Source organism: Microcaecilia unicolor, chromosome 4, assembly GCF_901765095.1.
Source record: "Microcaecilia unicolor chromosome 4, aMicUni1.1, whole genome shotgun sequence".
Classification (NCBI taxonomy): Eukaryota; Metazoa; Chordata; class Amphibia; order Gymnophiona; family Siphonopidae; genus Microcaecilia; species Microcaecilia unicolor.
This window is the reverse complement of record NC_044034.1, coordinates 97,079,963-97,094,770: the sequence shown is the minus strand read 5'-3', so window position 1 is coordinate 97,094,770 and position 14,808 is coordinate 97,079,963. Positions and strand designations below refer to the sequence as shown.

At 42.0% G+C, this 14,808-nt stretch overlaps 1 protein-coding gene and 1 pseudogene across 4 annotated transcripts in view; one reads left to right on the top strand and one right to left on the bottom strand.

The window, feature by feature from the left end:
- ERICH6B (glutamate rich 6B) overlaps positions 1 to 14,808 on the bottom strand; it is a 124,855-nt gene that overhangs the window by 10,723 nt on the left and 99,324 nt on the right. For all 4 annotated transcript variants that reach the window (XM_030200510.1, XM_030200509.1, XM_030200511.1 and 1 more), the window contains exon 12: positions 3,284 to 3,512. In XM_030200510.1, coding sequence (XP_030056370.1) covers positions 3,284 to 3,512 — 229 coding nt within the window. The remainder of the gene's footprint in view (positions 1 to 3,283; positions 3,513 to 14,808) is intronic.
- LOC115469799 lies at positions 12,138 to 12,260 on the top strand (annotated as a pseudogene).

Genomic DNA, 14,808 nt, shown 5'->3' with positions numbered 1-14,808 from the left:
GTCTAAATGATCAGACAATTGCAGCAAATGCTTGTCATCATGCACATAGTGAAAATCAATCTCAGGACAGCAGTGATGATGACTCTCCACCAACAAAAATTAACATTGGCTTTAGTGGCAATGGATACTGTTCTTTAATGGCTGCAATCTGATAATGATGATTCATATTCTTCATTTGAAATTGATTATTGAAAGTGCAAAATGGAAGAATGAGAAACATCAAAACAGTCAACTCTGGACTCATTTACTAAACCAGGATGTTAATGTTAAAGCCTGTGTTTTCTGTGTTGTGACCACATTCACTTTTAATGAGAGGATATGATGTTTAATAAAGTCCATTTGATTTTTCAATGAAACATGCAGCCTTTTACTGAACTGGAGTGCAGGTGCTGGTGCGGGTAACAGAGACCTGATATAATGCAGACACAATGCGGTGTAAAAATTCGAACCCCGTTATATCAGGCCTATGATGTATATCCATTCATTGCTATGAAATGTACACTGAAGGCCTTTACCAGAAGATTAAAGTGGCATAAGCAGAATAGATGCATAGTATATCCAGTCTCCATACACCATTGTTAATGAGATTCACACACTTTATAAAAGGCGGTACAATAGCACTGAAATGAAGGGAAAAGTATGAGAATTTGACATTTTAACGAACCTCTCGGGCATCCCCTCCACCATATTAATAGATGCAAAGTAATCAGTTTTAATGTCTGTTTGTGCAATAAAGCTTCCTTTATCTCTTTAAAATTATTTAAAATATTCATCTCTTTATTGCTACCAGCAATCAGCTTTACTACACGCTGCCTGGGTTCTGCTAAACTTTAGCATGTCAGATACAAGTTCACGGTTTCCCTCCATTAAATATGAGGTCTGTTATCTGCTTCTTGGGCCATACTTGCTCAAGGCTGGATATATTTACTGTGCATTGAATGACATCAAAGGGGGATGCAAGTCACTAGATGAAGTCAAACGTTTATCAATGCCTGAATTTTAATCGTCATAAATTAAATATGAACCTTAAGCTCTGATAAACCCTGCAAACACAATTGTCACTGAAGATGCTGTCCACAAAGCAATTAAGGAATTAAATAGATCAAAGCGGAATCCCATTTAAATCTTAAACACAGACAGAGACATTCATCCATGGCTAATTGTTAGCAAAGAACAAAGTAATTCTGTCCCTCATTCATGTGATTTTTTTTTTTTTTTTTACCTTGACCTATTGGTTTCCTCTTTGTTTCTTTGAGTTTCCAGGTCAAAAAAGATCAGATTTGGATCTGGCTCATTGAACTTTCATTCACAACTATTTTTCATCCCTATTTTATACCCTCTCCAAATTACTTTAGGCCAGGGGTTCACTACCCAGTTCTCAGGACACACCCAGCCAATCAACTTTTCAGGATATCCACAATGAATATGCATGAGATAAATTTGTAAGCACTACCTCCACTGTGGGCAAATTTATCTCATGCATATTTCATTACTATTACTACTACAAGACATTTGAAGCGCCCTACACAAAACACGAATGAGACAGTCCCTGCTCGACAGAGCTTACAATCTATTCAAGACACACAAACAAGGGATTAGGGAGTTATGTATTTGAGAATAATTAAAGAAACCAGGGGTACAGAACAGGTGAATAGGGGGCTGAGAGTTAAAAGCAGCCTCTGAAAGGGGTATTCTGACAACCTGACTGGCTAGGTGTGTCCTGAGGACTGGGTTGAGAACCCATGCTTTAGACTGGTCATTGCAGTAACAATTCAGTCAAGGGGTGTGGAACAGGACTCATTCTTGAACTCTGCAATCATGTACCCTGAATCCAGCCATGAGGTGTCACCATTGCACAATGACTATCAACCCCTTCCATCAGCGGTTGTGAATGATGTCTCTGCAGTATCCGCAACCTCAGTCAGCCAAGAGAGTTGAAGACCTGAGTAGGAAAGTGAACTTAAGTCCCTCTGCACTGAGCCATTGGGCTGGGTCCATGTGGTATTTCTATATTCTACCACTGCAATTTGATATGTTGAGTGCTTTCGATGCAGTAGACCACACAATACTAACAAATCTACTTGACAATATGGGAATCAATGGTACAGTAGCTACTAGGTTCATTGGCTTCCTTAAAACCAGATCCTACTATGTTAAGATATCCAACCAATTTCCAACCTCTTGGATCTCAGAATGGGGAGTGCCTCAAGGTTCTCCAATATCACCTATGTTATTCAATGTTATGATGGCTCCACTTGGAAAAAAAAACTGGACAAATTGGGATTTAATCCTTTCGTATACGCTGATGTCACTATATATTTACCCTTTTGCAATGATATCTCAGAGATACTGGACAAGGTTAAAAGTGGTCTGTATCTTATGGAAAATTGGGCTACAGTATTTAAGCTTAAACATAATAGAGATAAAACCAAATTCCTGGTCACGTCCAGCTTGCATAATCCCACTTCCTACCAATACTTCAAAATTGACCAACAAACGTACCTAACTGAAATACAACAAAATATTTAAGGTATTATTTTTGATAAACATCTGTCTTTAAAAACAAATTTCAGCAGTCATATCAAAAAGTTTCAAAACTTTATGGAACTTGACTACAATCAATGATATTAATTAGATTATTGCAATGCAGTTTATGTGGGGTACAAAGAAAACTTATAAAATCATTGCAGACCGTTCAAAACATGGCAGCGAGATTGATATTCAAAAAAATGAATCAAAATATGAAAGAGTAACCCCATTGCCACATTGGCTCCCAATTAAAGCCAGATTATTTTTTAAAACTAGCACTCTTATTTTCAAAATATTGTACGGCATGACTCCTGAATACATGATAGAGTTATCAACAAGAAATATGAGCCCAGAAACTAGAGGATATTTATTACTACATATACCCAACTGTAAAAACATAATTTACAAGTCTATCTACAATGCTGGATTCAATTACTTGGGCTCTAAATGGTGAAACTCAATTCCCAAGAACATAAGAAGAATGGCAAATTATCTTCAATTCAGAAAAGACTTAGACACCTACTTATTCAAGAAATTTTAAGGTTAAATGTATTCATGTTTCCATATTGTTATGTAATTCTACAACTCACTAGTATTTTTTCTTGTTGTATGTAAACCACATTAAACCAAAACTATGTCTTTGGATAACTGTGGATTATAAGAATGAATGAATGAATAAATAAAATATAATATATAAAGGAAGAGATTACCTGTACTTCCTTTAATGATTCATCCATCAGTCAAGAAAACTTACCGTCAGCTTGGCACCTATGTTGAAACCAACAAGGTGATCTTTTTTAGAAAAGATTAGATAAATTTGATCCTGGCTTATAACACGAATTCTGATGTTGGCATTTATTTTCATGTTGATGGATTGGAAAGGGGGTGCATGAATATGTTGACTGAAGTCCCACCAACTCCATCGCTTGAGTGTTTTTCCATCCTTGTCAAAGTAGTAGCCACCAGTGGGTTTCAGGTTTAGCCTATACAGAGAGTCCATATATTAAAGACAGCTCTTTCCTTATGGGTCAAAGTGAGAATAATTCATGCAACAGGATAAAATAAGATACACCACAAAGTGCTGCTTCTTTGAGCTTCACTGAATTATATTCTGTGGTGCTGCTTTTTCGTGAGCCAAAAGGCCCTAGAAAACCTATAAGAAACATTTGGCCCAATATTCATTTTAGATGCTCAATTCAGGGCTGCCGAGAGACTGAGCTGGGCCCAGGGCAGGGCCACCTCCCCTCCCCGCTGCCATTGCCCCTAAAGGATTGCTGCCGCCCCCTGCCCACTGCAACTGTAAATACCTTGGCTGGTGGGGATCCCAAGGCCCCGCCAGCAGAAGAGTCTTCCTCAAGCGCTGCTTTTCTTCACTCTGCCGAATGGCTTGCTTGCCCTGCAGCTGCTTTTTCTCTCATGTCGCGAATGCTTGGTTTCAAAACTGGTAAACATATAAACCAGGACCTTAGCCACCAAAATATGAACTCAAATCTCAGCTATCACCAATGCACCGTTTCACCTGTATGGTACACATGATATAATGTATACATTATATTAAGTATAAAGGGAACCCTCGGATGTTTTTCCACTTCTCATGCAGTCAATAATGCTGCTATGAAGTGGTATAGCATTTCTTTCATCGGGTCTCCCCAAAGTGTTTGCAGAAGACTTTTTTTCTTTCTGTTATTTTTTTTGGCTTCCCAACACCACAGTGCTACAAACTTTAAATATTTAAAACAAATGTGCTAGGTGAAAAGCTGAGTACTTATCAGTCTTGTTGAAATTCTTCTAGAAACATTCAGCAACGCCTTCCCCTGAGAACCGCCGGACTCTGCAGGTTTCAATTACTTGCTTCAGGGACAAGGGTTAAGGCAAAAAAAGGAGAACAATTCCTTCCTCAGACTCAAATTAACAGGAGACTTCCTCCTCAGATACTCCATGTGGCTTTAAAAAGGCACCAGCAAGTACTTATTGGCCGGAAGAGTCCTTCAACTGATGTCAGAAGCACAACAAACTTTATTACACACGCAGGGACCGAGAACACAATGATCCAGCAGGAACCGTCTAGTGCACACATCTGGGGCTATTGAGAGCCATCCAAGAGAGGAAGGTTTACATCAACCATGTGGCGCTTGCCAGTTCTGTAGCCAGACTGTGTGCATGACACAATGGATCCCGTATGGTTCTTCTCAGACATTTAGGTTGAGATATAAGACTACATGTAAAACATCTTTTGTCATCTATATTATTGAATGTCCTTGTCATTTATATTACTTAGGGCGCACTACTAGACACATGAAGGTCAGGCTCATGGAACACAAAAGTAGATTAGCTACAAAAACTGTGACTGCTCCCATATTAATGCATTGTGAACAATTTAGACATACTTTTGCAGATCTTCGTTGGTTTATTATAGATCACGTTCCTATGTCATCGAGGGGAATGGATTATAATATAAAGCTGGCTCGTTTAGAGCAATGGTGGATCTTCACTTTAAAAACTATGAATCCGCAAGGACTTAATGAAAGTGTGGAATGGAACACCATAATTTAGGTTTTCTTTTGGCATTGTCTCCTGCTGTTGATAATGTTTAGGCTGGATTGTTGTGTTCTCGGTCCCTGCGTGTGTAATGAAGTTTGTTGTGCTTCTGACATCAGTAGAAGGACTCTTCCGGCCAATAAGTACTTGCTGGTGCCTTTTTAAAGCCACATGGAGTATCTGAGGAGGAAGTCTCCTGTTAATTTGAGTCTGAGGAAGGAATTGTTCTCCTTTTTTTGCCTTAACCCTTGTCCCTGAAGCAAGTAATTGAAACCTGCAGAGTCCGGCGGTTCTCAGGGGAAGGCATTGCTGAATGTTTCTAGAAGAATTTCAAAGAGACTGATAAGTACTCAGCTTTTCACCTAGCACATTTGTTTTAAAGATTTAAAGTTTGTAGCACTGTGGTGTTGGGAAGCCAAAAAAATAACAGAAAGAAAAAAAGAAAAAAAGTCTTCTGCAAACACTTTGGGGAGACCCGATGAAAGAAATGCTATACCACTTCATAGCAGCATTATTGACTGCATGAGAAGTGGAAAAACATCCGAGGGTTCCCTTTATACTTAATATAATGTGTACATTATATCATGTGTACTATACAGGTGAAACGGTGCATTGGTGATAGCTGAGATTTGAGTTCATATTTTGGTGGCTAAGGTCCTGGTTGATATGTTTACTTGTGGATGTTATCAGAGACTATGATATTTTTGAATTTTTCCATTGCTGGTTTCAAAACTGAGCATGCATGGCCTGAGGGGAAAAGCAGCCCAGGCAATGTGGCAGAGTGAAGAAGAGTAGCACTGGAGGAAGATTTGTTCTGGTTGCGAGGCCTAGGGAGGGGGACCCCCGCTAGCCTGCCCCCCCCCCTTCTCAGTGACCCTGGCTCAATTTGCACTGCTAGTGAGCCTATGCTATAGGAACAAGTATGTGTGTAGGTGTTTAGTTCTTATAGAATGCTATCGTAAACCGGCATTAGTGTTCCTAAATGCAGGTTTGCACATTTGTACCAGGTCTATGGCTGATGTAATGGGCACAACTAAATGCGGCATTTATGTGTGTAACTTACAATATTCTGTAAATAGCCTGTATAAATATCGGCCATGCCTATGATATGCCCATACTCTTCCCCTGTGAACACCCTCTTTTTAGTAGCAGTGCTAATGAAAAACTCTCTAAATGCTGACCCCCATCTAGATAGTGCCGGAATGAAGTGAGGGCATTCCAGCTAGCTATATGGATAACAGCAATACTCAGCTGCTCTCCGTATAGTTAGTAGTTTAATTTAGGTTAGCCTTGCAGATAGAAAATTGCCTCTATTCTTAAAGCAGCTGGCAGTGACCTCTCTCCATTATTGTATGTTCATTGCACTGCTTATATACGTGTGGTTTTTTTTTTTGTTTTTTTAACACCACAGCTGGCATGTAAAAGAAAATGCTTGCCATTGGGGCTGAATATTGACCCAATTAGTAGTAACAAAATTATACCTGGGTAATGGAAATTACTATCTTCGTATTTAAGTAGAAAGAAAATTCCATATCAAATATTAAAAATAAAATGTGTGGCAGGTTCTAATGGAAAAAGGGAGAGAAGCTTAATTCCTCTGTAGTCTTTAAACCAGTTCTTCAGTTTCAGTGTGAAGAAAGGAAGGATGTCTTGCTCAGTGAGTCAATTGCAGTGTTATGTACTGACCTACAGGGAACCTGGGTTGGATTCTCAAATCTAATTTCTGCTGATTGGGCCAAGGAATGTTGAGGTGGTGGTGTTCACAGACACCGGGAGATCCCAGTCGTAGACCTACTGTTTTTGCTCCCTGGAATTTCACAGAAATGATAAAAAGAAAGAGGCAAACAGGTCTGTCACTTCAAGGATCCTTAATCCAGTGCCATTCTTCCCTTTCTCACAAGTGGAATTCAGATGAGAGCACTGTCTGAGCCAACCACGGCTGCATAGCCAGTCCTACCAGTGAGTGACTGTTTTTTTTTCCCATGTGGCCCCACTTTTCAGCCTCATGAGGTCCCACAATGAGTCTCCACGCATGACCTCACATCCCTTTGCGTTCCCCACAGGTTGCTTCTGCATGATTATGATGGTTCCTGTTTTAGTATGGTAGTTGTTGGGATTGGTTATTGGTGCTGGGGAATATACAAAAAGGCATCGCAAGTTGAAATTATTTTATGTGTTTTTATGGTTTTATACCTTTGTAATTTTATTATTCATTGTGAACCACTTTTAATGACTAAGGAAGGCAGTATATAAAATGTTATCTTATTTAAATAAATAAATTTAGACCAGGCTTCTGACCCTCACACCCTCACTTTCTTCAGCCACATAAGGTTCCTAGGCAGGTGTTCATGGACATTGCCCTGCAATTTGACCAAAGACTATGGAGGGCATTGGAATATTTGACTGCTTTGGTGATGTCAGGTGCAATGGGAGTACTGCAGGAACCTGAGGTTTTGACAGGAGATGGCTTCTTTGCTCCACCTTAGCATCTAAAGACAAGTGGCGGAGTAGAAAGGAGTGGCTGGGGTTTCAGAAACAGAAGTAATGCTGCAGCTTGCTGTACCAGCTTTGGGGGTGGGGCGGTGTTGGTTCACTGAAGCCATGCCCGTTGGCTTTGAATTGGATGTTTGCTACTGTAGCGCTAGCAAGTGCTTTGAAAGGACATGTTACATGGTAGTAGAAAACACCTGTCTGCCCACTTACTCCTTTATATGCTACTACAGATATAGTCCAACAGCCAGCCCAAAAAGCTTGACCACCTGTTGGATATCATGCTTTATCGAGGTTAGTTTTGGTTGCCTTCCTCATTGTTTCTCTATCTTCTGTTCTATGATTTATATTCCATCTTATTTCGGTTGAATTCTAGGTGGATTATAACACAAGAGGGTAGGTAAACATATAAGATTCCATATTGAATTCAACAATAAGTGAGCTCCCCTGCTCCATCCTCGAGAATACAAGGAATGTGAAGCCTCAAATGGGACAAATTAGAAGAGGCACTTTCATATCCTTTGAAGCAAACTTTTGGTGGACAATGTGGTGAGACGTGCATTCTCAAATATGGACCTGTGCATTAGATTCTTTGATTTAATGATAGCTGTTGTGGGCTTTCTTATGACATCTTTTTTTATTTTCAATTTTTAGAAGGTTTTTGGTATTCGTGATTTGAAGTTTTGGAATTAGAGTATTTGTATTTTTTTTTAATATTTTGCATAGTTTTAGGTGTGTTTTGCTCTGGTGGTAGTGCCTAATGGGGAGAATCTGTTCGTACGCATATGTTTTTTGTGAGTGTGCAAACAAACCTAAGCATAAAGCTAAGAGGAAGTATAGGGCGGTGGGTAGGGCAGGGCTCACCACTAGAAGATAGTTGGGTTGCGGGGATCCACAGTTCCATAGCAGCAGAGGGACAGGCAGTGCTGGGGACTGCAGCAAAGAAGAAATTGTGCCCTTGGATCCAAGTTGCACAGCAAAGAAGAAGAAATTATGCCATAATTCTGTAAGAAATAGCACTGCTGGGCTGCAGTGAAGAAAAAGAAATTATGGCATGGGGATCCCAAGTACCACAGTCAACACTCAAGGGAGCAGCACTACCTGGCCAAGAAAAACATAAGTACATAAGTATTGCCATACTGGGACAGACCAAAGGTCCATCAAGCCCAGCATCCTGTTTCCAACATTGGCCAATCCAGGTCACACATACCTGGCAAGATCCCAAAAAAGTACAAACCATTTTATACTGCTTATCCCAGAAATAGTGGATTTTCCCCAAGTCCATTTAATAATGGCCTATGGACTTTTCCTTTAGGAAGCCATCCAAACCTTTTTTAAATTCCACTAAGCTAACTGCCTTTACCATGTTCTCTGGCAACGAATTCCAGAGTTTAATTACACGTTGAGTGAAGAAACATTTTATCCAATTTGTTTTAAATTTACTACATTGTAGCTTCATCACATGCTCCCTAGTCCTTCTGCCACTGGCTGCAGGGATCCCAAGTACCATATCAACAGACTATGCTGAGCTGTAGCAAAGAGCAGTATGTACAGAGGAGAAAAGGGATGGGGATGGGACGACTTCCCTATGAAGAAAGACTAAGGAGGCTAGGGCTTTTCAGCTTGGAGAAGAGACGGCTGAGGGGAGACATGATAGAGGTATATAAAATAATGAGTGGAGTGGAACAGGTGGATGTGAAGCGTCTGTTCATGCTTTCCAAAAATACTAGGACTAGGGGGCATGCGATGAAACTACAGTGTAGTAAATTTAAAACAAATCGGAGAAACTTTTTCTTCACCCAACACATAATTAAACTCTGGAATTTGTTGCCGGAGAACGTAGAGAAGGCGGTTAGCTTGGTAGAGTTTAAAAAAGGGTTGGACGGTTTCCTAAAGGACAAGTCCATAGACCGCTACTAAATGGACTTGGGAAAAATCCACAATTTCGGGAATAACTTGTACAAAATGTTTGTACATTTGGGTAGCTTGCCAGGTGCCCTTGACCTGGTTTGGCCGCTGTCCGGGACAGGATGCTGGGCTCGATGGACCTTTGGTCTTTTCCCAGTATGGCATTACTTATGTACTTATGTGGAGGGAGACAGAAGGGAGTGAATGCAAGTGGGTAATGGGGAGGGCAAGGGAGAGTAGAAGGGGAGGGAAAGGGGAAAATGGTGTAGGAAGTGGAAGGGCAGTGAGAACACCATGAGACATACATCCCCAATCCCATATTACTTCTACATCCTAACCTCTAAACAACCCAGCACCCCCATACAGTTCTGAGCCCCATAACACAACCTCAGTAGTCTCTAACCCCACATCTGCCCATTCAACCATACACCATCTACAGAATCCGCCCTACATAGCCATATAATATATACACTATCCCATACACATACCTCACCAGTCCCCACAAAGACCCCATTTACTACCCCCAAAGCACACAGCCTCTGCCACCCTACTAAGAGACACTTTACCATGCCTCTCCCCACCCTTCCACACAGACATGCCTGAATCTGCAAATGGAAGAAGGAAAAATGTGTCATTGTGCCACACTGTGGCCTCTATTTGAAAAGTATCTCAGTATATAAATAGCAACAGTTATACATGTAGATTGCACACACGTGTATAGTGATGTAACGTTGCTATTTACAGGTGGAGTATGGTTTGAGCAGGGCTTTAGTAGGGTAAACACCTACACTTGAATTCTCCATTTCACAAAAGGAATGCACAACTATGGTGAAAAATATCTGAGTCAGTGCAGCAGGCATTCATCCTGGTGAACTGGGTTCAATTCCCACTACAGCTCTTTGTGACTATGGGTAAGTCAAAATTAACCCTCCAAAATAAGTGCCTGTATATAATATGTAAACCGCTTTGAATGTAACCACAGAAAGGCAGTATATCAAATCCCTTTCCCTTTTATTAAATATTGTTTTTTAAAATATCATCTGCCGCCCTGTCTTATATCATCCATGTTGGATTTGGCAGACTCCCTGCCTTGTTGCTTTCTGCTTTCAAATAGGGCCAGACATTTGCAAAATAACACAAAACCCTGCAAAATGATACACAAAACCTATATAGCAAACATATCAAACTATGACAGCCCAAACCCACCTATGAAAAGACTGCTGTAAATATTACACTGGGACCTACAACACCAATGTACTGATACAGATTCCTATACAGACATACATACTAGCAGAGTCCTCTACTTCACTCACATATGTAGAGCATGGACAGACCCTCTTCTGATACAAAATAGGGGGCCACAAAAAAAACATGCAGACAGAAACTGAAATGGAGAACCCCTTTCCCTCCATCCAAGCAAGCAAGAAACTAAGAAGCTATTTTTGTCATGAATGAAGTTTAACCTATTACTTTTAGTTCTTATCCTAGGACGAACTTTCCTCCTGTAACCTAACTTAATCTGTCCCTCTACCTCAACTATGTATTTCTCCTATCTGGAACTGGTAATCACCACTTACGGAACTATGTAAGCCACATTGAGCCTGCAAATAGGTGGGGAAATGTGGGATACAAATGTTAAAAATAACTAAACAGTGCAATAATAGTACAACAGAAACAAACATGCATTTTCTCTTGACCTCTGGAAAATACAAACATATATGTAATGTTCCCAGAGCGGACACATCCCAATCATTAAAAAGAATTAAATAATATTATTTCTACATTTGTTATCTGGGCATTTTAATTTGGAATTGGGCAGGACCCAGTCTCTTTTTCACTTTCCATGTGTCAGTCTTCTAAATTATTTTCCAGGTTTGCCTTTACAGGTCTTCTCTCTCCTTCCTTCCTTTCTTTATATCTATCTGCCATTGATCTTTTTTTTTCTGCCTTTATATTTGCCCATTCGATTTTTCTTCTCATTCTCTCTTTCTTTCACTGTCTGTACCAAGGGTGGGCAAGCTTGGTCCTCAAGGGCCACAACCAAGTAAGGTTTTCAGGATTCCCCCAATGAATTTGTATGAATTTATAGAGTGAGGCCAAAAAATAGTAACCTCCTAGAGTTTTTTTGCCATTTTCTCAGCAACCGCTTTGAATTTCAATGAGAAATTTTATGTACTTATTTAGTCATCATATTACTATTAATCTTAAACTATGTTGATGTTGCTGAAATTTTAGCTTTACTATCTAGCGATTTTGTGTATTAAAAATGTTTAAGATAAAACACAGTAAAATAACATCATTCAAATGCTACAATTAACAATGTGTCAGATTTTTGCAGTCACTGTCAATGCTCAAAGTGTCCACCACAGACCTTCAGTCACTTTGGGAAGTTCTTAACAACCTTCTCGATTGGTCCATGTGGGAGGCTGTCCCAGACCATCTCCAGCGCTTCCTTGAGTTCGGCGATTGTTTGAGGCTTTGGGTGGAGCTTGTGAAAGGCCTCCAATATTGCTCCCCAGACAAAAGTCTACATCACTGTGACACCATTAACAGTAAGCTGGTACCCCATTTTTTTCACATAATGGTAAGTTTACAGTTCAAACATTTTTGAATGCACAAAAATCGCTAGGTGATCACACTAAAAAGTATATAACTTCGCCATGTTTCAAGGTAATCTCTTTCCACTCAGCACATAAATGTAGATAGTAAGAACAAATCTTTTACTAAAGATTTCCGTGAAGTGGAACACTAATGAGTTTCACTCAATTTTTGAACATCCTGTCGCTGATGGGGCTTGAAAATAAAAAAAATGAATTTCCAAGTGTTTGCTGAGAAAATAGCAAAAAAAACTCTAGGGGGCAGAAAAGAAGAGAGGCCCTGGGCTTGGGGAGGCACAGACGAAGAGAGGCGCTGAACTTGGGGGGGGGGGGGGGGGGGGGGGGGGGGGGAGGAGTTAGCACAAGGAAGGAGAGAGGTGGAGTAGGAGGGAGGAAGAGGGCGAGATGCCTAACTACATGAGGAGGGGTCAGAAGAAAAGAACAGCAGGGAGAGACGCCGGAAACACAGGATTTGGAGAAGGGGGTTAGGGGAGGGGAGGGGAGGGAAGGGAAGGGAAGGGAAGGGAGAAGAGACTAGACTGGAGCAACAGGTAAGCCTAGCTTGCAGCAGCTTTTGGCACACCCCTAAAGGTCAGTGACCTCTTGCCACACTTATTGTGCTTACCAGGTGTGCCAGCCCTGCCGGCAGGGCCAGAGTTAGGGGGGGGGGGGGGGGGGAAACAGGACAGCTGCCCTGGGCCTCACAGCTCCAGGGAGCCCCATGGTTCAGGCATCTCTTCCCCTTCTCCCCAACCACAGTCTGTCTCCTCTTCCCCTCACCTTCCCAATCTTTTTAAAATATGTATTTCTCTTCTTAGAGGGGCACCGGTGTGGCAGCCATCCTCATAAGCTGCCTCTGGCTGCCCTGAATCTTTCCCTCTCTGCTGCAATCCGCCTCCTTCTGATGCAATTTCCTATTTCCGCCTGGGTGGATTGTGGTAGAGAGGGAAAATTTCAGGACAGATGGAGGCAGCTTATGAGAATGGCCTGCCAGGCCGGGGCCCCTCTGAGAAGGGAAATAAACATTTTAAAGTAGACTGCAAGGTGAGGGGAAGGTGGGGAGAAGGGGAAGAGGTGCCGGGACCACACAGTACCAATGCAGGTGGGGAGATGGGGGGGAGGGGAGATTAGGGTTCCCCTCCTTAACTTCTGCCCTGGGCCCTACCATGTCTAAAACCGGCCCTGTCTGCCGGTTTAAATAAAGGAAATGTATAAAGACTGATGCTGGTTGGAGAGCTGGCTCTAGCAGGTATAACAAGCTATAAAATAAACAATGATAGCAAAGGTTTAGAACAGGTTTTTAGTGTGCTCTATAGTTCTTGTCTTGACAGTCCCTGCAGTCCATATTAGAGTGATTTACAGCTTTCTTACAAGAGAGATGCCTCAGTGTGTGGTGAAAAGTACGGTACTGCTGGAAAGCATTTATCTCCCGTATCCTAGGAAGCAACATTTACAATGATCTATCTCAAGCAGCCCTTGGACAGGAAAACAGCACACACACACAAAAAAAAAACCCATGCAAAATGAGATTGGGGTTATGGTGTCATTCGTTAGGCTAGTTTATTTATTTTTGATGTATTGCTATAAACTGCAGTGCAGAGCGGTTTACGAATGTAAGAAAGGAACTACAATCACCAACAGGGCAGAATTCAGTCATTCAGGAGGCAAAGAAGAGCAAAATAATAGGTACACATGACACATATTTAAGACAAGCTGAAGCTAGCTAGCATTTAATCAGATTGCGTAGATTCTTGTAACCTGTTCCGGGGCAGAGGGAGCATGGAACGAACGAAGGACAGGTGCGCGCGGCAGCCCCCCCCCCCCCCAGCGGCGTGCACCCAGGGGGTTCTTTCATGGGGGGTGTCCCTTCGCTGGGGGGGGGGGGGGTCGCACTGCACCCAGGGGGGCGGGGCGCATCAGCGATCCGCCCCGGGTGTCAGCCCCCCTAGGAACGCCACTGTGCAGTCAGCCTAATAATTAGTTCAATAGTTAGTTCAACGGGGCCACGGGGGTGCGGAGGATGGCGGGGAGGCCGGGGCTGCGGGAAGCTGCCATTTCAATGCAGGGGGGAGGGGGAGGGGGGAGCAGCGGCGACCTCGGGGGCGTCGGCGTCAGCGGGGAAATAAAAAGCCAAGTGCATGTCAGGGACGTCCTTGAAGGACGTCAATGTTAGGCACTTTAGAAGGACGTCCCTGATGAGCACTTGGGACATGCAGTTTGTTCTTTTTTTTTTTTTTTTTACATGGGTGTTAGGCGCTTTCCCACTGGTCTCCATGGGTCCGTTCACAGCAGCCCCAGCCTAACGAGAGGTGCAGACCTCTTTCCACGGTAAGGGGAATCGGTAAACGTTAGTGCATCTCATTATAATAGCCTTGCAATGGTAGTGCAGCTCCTTTGGATCATTTGCATTCTGTTTTCGTTAGCTGCTACCGTGATCGGAAAATGGCCTTTGGTGCATGCCAGGGTTTACTACTTGCTCGTTAATGGCTCATTAAGTTTAGTGCATCTGGCCCTGAGAACAAAGGGACACAGGTTCAAAACGCACTCCCGACAGGGACAGAAAAATCACTACTGTATGAGTGGAGGAGTAGCCTAGTGGTTAGTGCAGCAGATTTTGATCCTGGGAAACTGGATTTGATTCCCACTGCAGCTCCTTGTGACTCTGGGCAAGTCATTCAACCCTCCATTGCCCCAGGTACAAATAAGTACCTGTATATACTATGTAAACTGCTTTGAATGTAGTTGC